This window comes from Mus musculus, chromosome 15 (assembly GCF_000001635.26).
Source record: "Mus musculus strain C57BL/6J chromosome 15, GRCm38.p6 C57BL/6J".
NCBI lineage: Eukaryota > Metazoa > Chordata > Mammalia > Rodentia > Muridae > Mus > Mus musculus.
The window spans coordinates 65,824,577-65,837,140 of NC_000081.6; the positions used below are offsets into that span (position 1 = coordinate 65,824,577).

The 12,564-nt window shown below is 40.4% G+C and overlaps 1 protein-coding gene across 3 annotated transcripts in view; it reads left to right on the top strand.

Annotated features, from left to right (window-relative positions):
• Positions 1-12,564, top strand: part of Efr3a (EFR3 homolog A) — an 86,793-nt gene that overhangs the window by 37,557 nt on the left and 36,672 nt on the right. For 2 of the 3 annotated variants that reach the window (NM_001356582.1, NM_133766.4), the window contains exons 5-6: positions 38-159; positions 5,151-5,300. In NM_001356582.1, the coding sequence (NP_001343511.1) occupies positions 38-159; positions 5,151-5,300 (272 nt within the window). The remainder of the gene's footprint in view (positions 1-37; positions 160-5,150; positions 5,301-12,564) is intronic. The other variant, XM_006521530.2, reaches the window with a different exon arrangement.

Consider the following 12,564-nt stretch of genomic DNA (forward strand, 5'->3'; position numbering starts at 1 on the left):
GACGTATTTTGTTTGTATTGTTATTTTTGTTTTTTAGTTTGTCAAATTTGCAAATATTGAAGAAGATACACCGTCCTATCATAGACGTTATGACTTCTTTGTATCTCGATTCAGTGCCATGTGTCACTCCTGTCATAGTGATCCAGAAATACGAACCGAGTATGTACTGTTTTACCTCATGACTTACCTTAAGTGATTGATACAAGAAGTGACTGAATATTGTGCTGCTGTACTTCACAGTGACTACAAAAGGCATGAGAGATGCTCATGAAACAGCCTTCCATTGTTAGAACATACAGTATTCAACTGAATGTGCAAGATGAAAGTGGTTGAAATTCAGAGTCCTTATTCTCGTCCAGAGTGACCCATTTCCTCCTCTGCCTGTTTCAGTTCCTGTGATCCGCTTGCTGTCTCGGGATTACTCTGGGCATGGCCCTCTTCAGTCCATTCAGAAGCTATGTTCTCAGTCTAGCGTGTTCAGCTTTGTCCTCACTTCACTCAGGGTTCGCTCCTGGATGACTTCATTACTAACCTCACTCTTACCTACTGCTGAGCTACTTGTGGTTGTTCCTTATCTTTTCATTTTTATTCTGTTTTTGTTTTCTTGATATGGGGCCTCTCTATGTCATCCTAGTCACTCTAGACCTTGCTTTTTGCTTTGTAGACGAGGCTGGCATGAGCTCAGAGAGATCCTCTTGTCTCTGCTTGCTGAGTGCTGGGATTAAAGGTGTGCACCACCACTCCGAACCTTTTTCCCTTTCCTGTTCTCTTGGTAGAGAGCAGGACAGGAGGCCAGGGGTTTTTGTTCTGAGCACTGCTGTATTACTGAGCACTTTGACTAGTGACTAATGGTGTGTAGTTAAAAATAAAAGTAAAAATGATGCTGATAAACAATATTAGTGTGAGCATTACTGCCATCCTAATTCAGAGGTTATGTTAGTAATGGAGAACCGGTGTATTTTCTCTGAACTGCTTCAGAGTGTGCCCCCAGCAGGTGCACACAGTGAAAGCAGGCGTGAGACTTATGGGTCACTGGAGAAAGGATGCTGAGGAGACTTTATAGTCATTTTCTCCATGTGACTGGCCTGACTGTAATTTCTCCTCATTACAGTCCAGGCCATTTATTCACTATGTGATGTCTTAAACCTTCCTGGCCACCTCATCACTACTAAAATTTTATCTCCTAACAGACATTTTAAAATGCTTTTAATCATATAAGAAAATGTGTTTGAATAATTCAAACATGAAATTACCTTATCTTTAACTATTTATCGCCCCCTGGTGGAAAACCTTGTATTTTGAACATACTATTTATATCCAGAATTACTATTTTTTTACTGTATTTGCATAATTTCTCCTCCCCTCACTTCCCTCCAACCTTTTCTATCTTCCATCCCTCACTTCCCTCCAACCTTTTCTATCTTCCATCAAGTTCATGACATCTTTTTTCTTTAATTATGATTATTTTATATTTGTGTGGGAGTGCATATGTGTGTGTGTGTATGTTTGTGTGTGTGTGTTTAAATGTATAAATACAACCCACTGAGTCCATTTAATGTTTATATGTCTATTTTTTTATGGTTGACCAATTAGGGGTCATTTATCAGCACAAGTTTCTGAAGTTAAAATTGCCAAGTTTTCATTTGAATCACTGTTAAAACAATGTTTCAATTAAAATGCTTGAAGATACAAGTTGCAATTTTTTTCCTTGAGTAAAAGTCAATTCAGTTTTCTTCAGTTTATTTAAATTTCTTTTCAGGTTCCAACTTAGATTCTTATTTTTTATCCTTTTACACTTTAGTAAAATACAAGTCCTGCAGAACCTTCAGGCTTGGACAGTCAGAGATGAGTCTAGAAATTATTCTCCTATTCCCTTCCCTATCCACCCAACTTTAGTTTCTTTCTCAAAAACAAATAAAAACCCAGTACAATAATGTTTCTCCAAACCAAACCAAGAATACAAAATAAAGCAATAATTCACCAACTGTAAACAAATGTAAATGTGTAGGATCTCAAGCGCATGGGCATTTGTGCACGCACACACAGACTTTTACTATGGAGTCCATTATATGGTGTTCATCTACTTCTGTCCTGGAGGGGTTGCTATACTCAGTGTCACACTCTGTTGGATTTTCTCAGTGACGATTCATTTGTTAGTCTTACCTTAGTAGCTAGGTTTTTATCCATCCATCCATCCATCCATCCATCTATTTTTGTTTGTTTTTTACTTATTCATTTTATATTCTGCTCACTACCCCCTCCCATAATCTTTCCCCCCTCCCCTTCTCCCCTGAGCAGGTGGAGGCCCCCCTGGGTATCCCCCAACCCTAGCATTTCAAGTCCCTGAGGCTAGGTGCTTCCTCTCTCACTGAGGCTAGACAAGGCAGCCCAACTAGAAGAGCATATCCTATATACAAGCAACAGCTTTTGGGATAGCATCTGCTCTAGTTGTTCAGGACCCAAATGAAGATCAAGCTGTACATCTGTTATATATGTGAGGGAAGGCCTAGGCCCAGCCCATGTATATTCTTTGGTTGGTGGTTCAGTCTCTTAGAGCCCCAAGGGTCCAGGTTAGTGGTCTTCCTGTGGAGTCTCTTTCCCTTTAGGACTGCAATCCTTACTTCTATTCTTCCATAAAAGTCCCCAAGCTCCATCTTCTGACTGTGGGTATCTGTATCTGTCTGATCTGTCAGTTGGTGGGTCTGGACTCTCAGGATAGCCATGTTAGATTCATGTCTTGTAAACAAAACAGAGTATCATTAATCATCGAGATTGGTACTTGCCCATGGGATGGGTTGGGCAGTTATTTGTTAGCTACCCCCTCATTCTGTGTTCCATCCCTAATCCCTGCAGTTCTTGTAGACTAGATAAGTTTTGGATCGAAAGTTTTGTGAATGGGTTGGTGTCCCTGTCCCTCCACTGGGGTTCCTGCCTGGCCACAGGAGGCAGCCTCCCCAGGCTCCCTATCCCCAATGCTGTGAGTCACAGCTAAGGACACCCCAGTTGATTCTTGGGCACCTCCCCTATCTGCCCATCCATTTTAAAAAATAAATTAAAATATAAACTAAAACAAAAAGAAACATGTCAAAGTTGTACAAAATACACCAACAGAAGGAAAAGAGCCTAAGAGATGGCTCAAGAATCAGAGACTCACTGGAAGCCATAATACATAGGCGTAGGACCTGGGATAGCTCCATGCAGGCCCCATGCTTGCTGCATGAGTCTCTGAGGTCATTTGAGCTTTGCTCAGTTGATTTAGAAGGACATGTTTTCTTGGTATCCTCTACCCCTCTGGCTCTTCCACTCTTTCCACTTCTTCTCAGGGATTTCTGAACTTTGAGGGGAGGGATTTGATGGAGACATCACATTTAAGGCTGACTATTCTAAAGACTTTCACTCTTTCCATAATGTCTGGCTGAGGTCTCTATTGTTCTCATCTGCTTCATGAGAAAGCTGCTCTGATGCTAGGTGAACACGGGGCTGGTCTGCAGGTAGAGCAGAATAGCATTGGGAATCATCTTATCACTACATTTGGCTTTCTTTTTTAGACCAGTATTATTTAGTTTTATCTTAGGTGACTGAGGTATCTAGTCTTAAGTTCTTGGTCACTCAAGTAGTGTTGGGTGTGGGTTCCATCTCCTAGAGTGGACTTTAAGTCATATCAGACATTGGTTGGCCACTCCCACAAGCTTTGTGACACCATTGCTCTAACATATCTTGCAGGAAGTACACCAAATCATTTGTGGCTGTATTAAGATTTTCTTGTATTTCTTTACAGAAATAGTTAATACTTGTAAATTTATACATCATAGTCTGTTTTCTCTAAGAACCTGCAGCTATAAGAGCATTATAGTGACTGACACACAAATAGCTAATGCTTGTTGACTGTTTACTGTGAGCAAGTTCTTGTTCAGCTTATCACTCAACTGTTCACAGCACCCTTAAAGCATATATGATACAAATTTATTCATGTGGAAACTAAATCGTCTTGGTGACCGAGACTAGATAGATTATACTGGTCAGGACAGGCCTTAGAGCTGGATTAGGTGCTGGCTGTGTAGCTGAAGTGGCTCATAAAGGTCACCAGCATGCACCCTCTGCCTTACAGCAGGTCACCACCGTCTCCTGCTCCACTTAAGCTCCTGTCCTTTCGATAACTTGTGCTTGTCTTCCTCCCCAGGGAATAGCAGATATGTAGAGCAGACACCCTCTGTAGTGCTGTTCGATTTTCACTCTTGTGATCAGTAGTTTAGAAAGAAGCGTGTATAGGCAGAGCTTTGAAATAGGCAGAAGTTGTCTTAAATCTTCCATTCCATTTCCCATTGGTGTCTTATTTCTGTCATCCCCATTCTCCCTACCTGTTGCTCTTGAATTGTTCACTGTACCCACATGGGTGTGTAACACATTACCACTTCCTTCTCAACATTTTCTATTCTTTAAATCTGTTACAGCAGTGTTAGGTGAGCAGAACAGAATTCCAATTGCTATTCAAATGGTGGAAAGGAAGGAAAGAATTGAGAGTAGGACAGAAGGAGGTAATTTGAGCAGAAGTTACCTTGTAAGAGACATGGGCTGGCAGCTAACTCTTCTTGAGACTTTGTCCATCTGCAGTCTGTGCAAACTTCATCACTTCTCTTCAGTCTTTTTTTTCCCCTAGGAGAATGAAGGCAGTGAGGGAACTGGGGCTTCTGTGTTGTGATAGGACGTTAGGGCAGCACTGATGAACTACAGTGCTGTGAGCTGTCAATAGAAAGCTGTCTTTCTAAGGGAACAGTGGGCAGAGTATATAGAAGTACAGTGCCACCAGGAACTGGGAGCTCCTCCCTTGGCTCTGGGGCTTCACAATGGCTTATGTTAGAGAAAGCTATGCTTTTGGCTGCTTTTTATTAACACATATTACATGTACTAACCTTCCTGTAGATTACTGCCTTTGAACTTACTGATGTATAAAGATGATGGCTAAACCACCTTTTGAAATGTATCTCTTTCCACCTTAGACTTTTGAAATTCCCATTTCATACCTATATTGTATATAATTTTAAAACATTTTACGGTTGAGAGAGCAATATCAACATACATTCTTTTAGGTAGATAAACAGACTTGTTTAAATAACCTGTTTTCATGGGTCTTTCTTTTCCCATCCTTATAGGATTCGCATTGCTGGAATAAGAGGCATTCAAGGTGTGGTTCGCAAAACAGTTAATGATGAACTTCGGGCTACCATTTGGGAACCACAGCATATGGATAAGATTGTTCCATCCCTTTTGTTTAACATGCAGAAGATAGAAGAAGTTGACAGGTATTGTATACTAAAGTTGAGTCTGCAGAGATGGTTCAGAATTTAAAAGGGCATACTGTTCTTGCAGAAGATCAGAGTTCTCTTCTAGATACCTGATTTGGACAGCTTGGAGTTGCCTTAACTAAAGTTCTTAGTAGATCCATTGCTCCCCATGCACACCTGCATTCTCATGCACATACCCATACACACACACATGCACACGCACACACACACATGCACACACGCACACACAGACATTTACATGACATTAAAAATCTCTTTTCAGAAAGATCCTGAAGTACCAAAGTTGAATCAGGATCAAGTTGACCATCTAAACAGTCCCATATCCCCTAAAGAAATAGAAGCAGTTATTAATAGTCTCCCAGCCAAAAAAAGCCCAGGACCAGATGGGTTTAGTGCAGAGTTCTATCAGCCCTTCAAAGAAGACCTAATTCCAGTTCTTCACAAACTATTCCACAAAATAGAAACGCAAGGTACTCTACCCAACTCATTCTATGAAGCCACAATTACTCTGATACCTAAACCACAAAAAGACCCAACAAAGATAGAGAACTTCAGACCAATTTCCCTTATGAATATCGATGCAAAAATCCTCAATGAAGTTCTTGCTAACCGAATCCAAGAACACATCAAAACCATCATCCATCCTAACCAAGTAGGTTTCATCCCAGGGATGCAGAGATGGTTTAATATACGGAAATCTATCAACGTAATCCAGTATATAAACAAACTCAAAGACAAAAACCACATGATCATCTCGTTAGATGCTGAGAAAGCATTTGACAAAATCCAACACCCATTCATGATAAAAGTCTTGGAAAGATCAGGAATTCAAGGCCCATACCTAAACATGATAAAAGCAATCTACAGCAAACCAATAGCCAACATCAAAGTAAATGGTGAGAAGCTGGAAGCAATCCCACTAAAATCAGGGACTAGACAAGGCTGTCCACTCTCGCCCTACCTATTCAACATTGTACTTGAAGTCCTAGCCAGAGCAATTAGACAACAAAAGGAGATCAAGGGGATACAAATCGGAAAGGAAGAAGTCAAAATATCACTTTTTGCAGATGATATGATAGTATATGTAAGTGACCCTAAAAATTCCACCAGAGAACTCCTAAGCCTGATAAAGAGCTTCAATGAAGTAGCTGGATATAAAATTAACTCAAACAAGTCAATGGCCTTTCTGTACACAAAGGATAAACAGGCTGAGAAAGAAATTAGGGAAACAACACCCTTCTCAATAGTCACAAATAATATTAAATACCTTGGCGTGACTCTAACTAAGGAAGTGAAAGATCTGTATGATAAGAACTTCAAGTCTCTGAAGAAAGAAATTAAAGAAGATCTCAAAAGATGGAAAGATCTCCCCTGCTCATGGATTGGCAGGATCAACATTGTAAAAATGGCTATCTTGCCAAAAGCAATCTACAGTTTCAATGCAATCCCCATCAAAATTCCAACTCAATTCTTCAACGAATTAGAAAGGGCAGTCGGCAGATTCATCTGGAATAACAAAAAACCGAGGATAGCAAAAACTTCTCAAGGATAAAAGAACCTCTGGTGGAATCACCATGCCGGACCTAAAACTGTACTACAGAGCAATTGTGATAAAAACTGCATGGTGCTGGTATAGTGACAGACAAGTAGACCAATGGAACAGAATTGAAGACCCAGAGATGAACCCACACACCTATGGTCACTTGATCTTTGACAAGGCAGCTAAAACCATCCAGTGGAAAAAAGACAGCATTTTCAACAAATGGTGCTGGCACAACTGGCGGTTATCATGTAGAAGAATGCGAATTGATCCATTTCTATCTCCTTGTACTAAGGTCAAATCTAAGTGGATTAAGGAACTCCACATAAAACCAGAGACACTGAAACTTATAGAGGAGAAAGTAGGGAAAAGCCTCGAAGATATGGGAACAGGGGAAAAATTCCTGAATAGAACAGCAATGGCTTGTGCTGTAAGATCAAGAATTGATAAATGGGACCTCATAAAATTGCAAAGCTTCTGCAAAGCAAAAGACACCGTCAATAAGACAAAAAGGCCACCAACAGATTGGGAAAGGATCTTTACCTATCCCAAATCGGATAGGGGACTAATATCCAATATATATAAAGAACTCAAGAAGGTGGACTCCAGAAAATCAAATAACCCCATTAAAAAATGGGGCTCAGAGCTGAACAAAGAATTCTCACCTGAGGAATACCGAATGGCAGAGAAGCACCTGAAAAAATGTTCAACATCCTTAATCATCAGGGAAATGCAAATCAAAACAACCCTGAGATTCCACCTCACACCAGTCAGAATGGCTAAGATCAAAAATTCAGGTGACAGCAGATGCTGGCGAGGATGTGGAGAAAGAGGAACACTCCTCCATTGTTGGTGGGATTGCAGGCTTGTACAACCACTCTGGAAATCAGTCTGGCGGTTCCTCAGAAAATTGGACATAGTACTACCGGAGGATCCAGCAATACCTCTCCTGGGCATATATCCAGAAGATGCCCCAACTGGTAAGAAGGACACATGCTCCACTATGTTCATAGCAGCCTTATTTATAATAGCCAGAAGCTGGAAAGAACCCAGATGCCCCTCAACAGAGGAATGGATACAGAAAATGTGGTACATCTACACAATGGAGTACTACTCAGCTATTAAAAAGAATGAATTTATGAAATTCCTAGCCAAATGGATGGACCTGGAGGGCATCATCCTGAGTGAGGTAACACATTCACAAAGGAACTCACACAATATGTACTCACTGATAAGTGGATATTAGCCCCAAACCTAGGATACCCAAGATATAAGATACAATTTCCTAAACACATGAAACTCAAGAAAAATGAAGACTGAAGTGTGGACACTATGCCCCTCCTTAGAAGTGGGAACAAAACACCCATGGAAGGAGTTACAGAGACAAAGTTTGGAGCTGAGATGAAAGGATGGACCATGTAGAGACTGCCTTATCCAGGGATCCACCCCATAATCAGCATCCAAACGCTGACACCATTGCATACACTAGCAAGATTTTATCGAAAGGACCCAGATGTAGCTGTCTCTTGTGAGACTATGCCGGGGCCTAGCAAACACAGAAGTGGATGCCCACAGTCAGCTAATGGATGGATCACAGGGCTCCCAATGGAGGAGCTAGAGAAAGTACCCAAGGAGCTAAAGGGATCTGCAACCCTATAGGTGGATCAACATTATGAACTAACCAGTACCCCGGAGCTCTTGACTCTAGCTGCATATATATCAAAAGATGGCCTAGTCGGCCGTCACTGGAAAGAGAGGCCCATTGGACACACAAACTTTATATGCCCCAGAACAGGGGAACGCCAGGGCCAAAAAGGAGGAGTGGGCGGGTAGGGGAGTGGGGTTGGGTGGGTATGGGGGACTTTTGGTATAGCATTGGAAATGTAAATGAGCTAAATACCTAATAAAAAATGGAAAAAAAAATTAAAAAAAAAAAAACTCAGGTGACAGCAGATGCTGGCAAGGATGTGGAGAAAGGGGAACACTCCTCCATTGTTGGTGGTTTTGCAAGCTTGTACAACCACTCTGGAAATCAGTCTGGCGGTTCCCCAGAAAATTGGACATAGTGCTACCAGAGGATCCCGCAATACCTCTCCTGGGCATATATCCAGAAGATGTCGCAACCGGTAAGAAGAACACATGCTCCACTATGTTCATAGCAGCCTTGTTTATAATAGCCAGAAGCTGGAAAGAACCCAGATGCCCCTCAACAGAGGAATGGATACAGAAAATGTGGTACATTTACACAATGGAATACTACTCAGCTATTAAAAAAAATGAATTTATGAAATTCCTAGGCAAATGGATGGACCTGGAGGGTATCATCCTGAGTGAAGTAACCCAATCACAAAGGAACTCGCACAATATGTACTCACTGATAAGTGGATAATAGCCCAGAAACTTAGGATACCCAAGATATAAGATACAACTTGCCAAACGCATGAAATTCAAGAAGAACGAAGACCAAAGTGTGGACACTTTACCCTTTCTTAGAAATGGGAACAAAACACACATAGAAGGAGTTACAGAGACAAAATTTGGAGCTGTGACGAAAGGATGGACCATCTAGTAGTGATTGCCATATGCAGGGATCCATCCCATAATCAGCTTCCAAATGCTGACACCATTGCATACACTAACAAGATTTCGCTGAAAGGACCCAGATATAGCTCTCTCTTGTGAGACTATGCCGGGGCCTAGCAAACACAGAAGTGGATGATCACAGTCAGCTATTGGATGGGTCACAGGGCCCCTAATGGAGGAGCTAGAGAAATTACCCAAGGAGCTAAAGGAAACTGCAACCCTATAGGTGGAACAACAATATGAACTAACTAGTACCCGGGAGCTCTTGTCTTTAGCTGCATATGTATCAAAAGATGGCCTAGTGGGCCATCACTGCAAAGAGAGGCCCATTGGACTTGCAAACTTTATATGCCCCAGTACAGGGGAACGCCAGGGCCAAAAAGGGGGAGTGGGTGGGTAGGGGATGGGGGGGGAGGGTATGGGGGACCTTTGGGATAGCATTGAAAATGTAAACGAGGAAAATACCTAATTAAAAAAAAGAAAGAAAGATCCTGAAGGCTGTATTGAATTGTATATGTGTTCGTGTGCTTGCCAGGATAAGAATCTTTGATTTCTCTCATTGCATATGTAGTAGTGTCATAAAGTTAAGGGAGTTTAAACGTATGGACCATTCTAGAAATGTATTAATTAGAGTTGTTAATCATAGGTACATATGGCAATAAGCATACTGCATCAGTAAGGTAATAATACATTTTTTAAATGAGAATTTTATTTGCTAGATATATGTACGTGTGTGTCTATTTGTTTAAATATACAGTGAAAAATAAATTATTATTTTAGTATGTAGTACTACTTATAGTTGTAACCATGAGAAACAAATTATAGCTGAACTTCTATTCTTCCTTAGAGATCTACTCTGCTTTCTCTTAGGGAGATAAAACTAATCAAAATAAAATAATAATGACTATTATTCATTGCATTTTCTATTTTACTGAAATAAAAAATTTTATGTAGTGTATTTGGATCACAATTTTTTTTTCATTCTCTGTTTTCCACCTCCTCATTCATAAGACTCCATGCTTTCTCTCTGTTTCTCTCTGTTTCTCTCTGTTTCTCTCTCTCTCTCTCTCTCTCTCTCTCTAACAGGCAAATCAAAAACCAGAATAAAAGAAAAGAAACAGGAAAAACATGAGAAACACATACATATACACACAGAGCCACAAATACAACATCAGAAACCATAATATACCATAATATATAAACAAATACAGTGATTAAAAAAATACCGAAGCAAAGCATTATGAGACAAAACATCTCAAAATCCCATGGCCTTTATTTTGTGTTGGCCATCTCCTGCTGGGCCCCGAGCCTGCCCTCAAGTGTGGTGTTTATTCCAGCAGAGTGAGTTAGGGTGGTGGCTTGTGCTTACTTACCTGCTCAGCTCTGAGTTCTGAGAGAGGGTTTTGATGACAAGATCCCATTTAGGGCTAAGTGTTCCAAGATATCTCACTCTGGACGTTGTCCATTTGTGGGTCTCTGTATTTGACCCCATCCAGTTCATGAGAGAGCTTCTGTTACAGTGGCAGAGCGAAACACTGATTAAAAAACAAAACAACAACAAAAAAAAAAAACCAAAAAAACCTAAAAATCAGACATGGTTGGTTTCTAATCAGTCTCTCTAAGATAGCTGAAATGACGTAATAATTTTGAGTATATGCTGGATTTCTTCTTACCCCCACAGTGCTCAGGTGCACTTGGCATTTTGAATGTTATCCAGCTTTTCTCGGTGCCAGAAGCGTGCAATCCCCCATGTTACTTACTCAGGAAGAATGTTATTCAGTAGCTAAAATAGAATTACCCAGTTATGCTTATGGTTCCTGCTCTTGGAAGAGGAATGCACAGCATCAAAATGGATTTGGAAATGAGAAGCAGTTGATAATTTTATGCTAACACAGATGGAATAATATGTATTCTGGTTAATGCCAACTTCAGGAAGGATTGCTTTTTAAGCCCCGGATGTGACTATCTCTAGCTTTGTAATCCTCCCTAAAAATGGGATATATTCTAGAACCTTCTGTATTTTTCTTATTTTTAGAGCTATAGCTAAGGCTTAAGATTTTCCTATCTGAAATATTTACTATATAAAGATCTCTAGCTAGTCAGGGGCCTGTTTTCCAATGAGACCTGATGCTATCATAAATAAGCTAGAAGGAACATTGGGAATACAAACTACTCTTAAAAGAGCAGGCCCCACGCCCAGCAGTAGATGGCCAATAGAAAGTGAGTTCAGTGGCACCTTTGGAGGTTATTTGTCTTATAATGCTCTTCACACTTCTTCCCATTTTATTAATTTTTTCTATCTATCTGTCTGTCTGTCTGTCTGTCTATCCATCTGTCATCTATTCTCTCTTTTTCCCCTGCAGGTCCTATACATGTGGATTGTGGCTTCCAGTTTAGTGTTTTATGGGATTGCTGAATTTACACATGAGTGGTTTTCTGTTTCTTGTGCCTTTTTCTTTTTGTTTCTTTTGTCCAGTTCCAATGTGTTAGTTTTTGTTTTATTTTATTATATTTTATTTATTATTCTCCCTTAGAAACCTGTTTGTTTTCTGAGTGACAGACAGAAAGGTGGTGGATCCTGATGGGACAGGAGGTAGGGAGGAGCTGGAAGGAGTACAGGGAGGGAAACATAATCAAGGAATATTGTGTGAGAGGAAACAAATCATTTTCAATAAAAGGAAAAGAAAGACAAATGAAACAGAGACTATGGATGCCGCATCATAAGTTGTACGTTTCTGGTGTAATCCTAGTGCAACAGATGTATATTTTTTTATTGTTGTTACAATAAATATGTTGCAAAAAAGGCATAAAAGTATGTCCCAAGATGCAGACAAAACATACTTTCTACTGAAAAGTCTCTATATGCAACTATTCTCATTGGTTTAATTTTTTTCATTTTTAATTCTTGGATTCTATTTGGATATATTTTTCAGCTCTTTTCATTTGTCCCAGCTATGGTTACGTAGGGAGTGGGCCTGTACTCACTCAGATCTGTACTGGTGTGGATGTTGATACTGTCTATGAAAGTGAGCAGATAGGAGCTGCTACATTCTGCTGCTTTATTTTTGAGACAGGGTCTCACTTACTCTGTAGCTCTGGCAGGCCTGACATTCCTTATGGAGACCAAGTTGGCCTTGA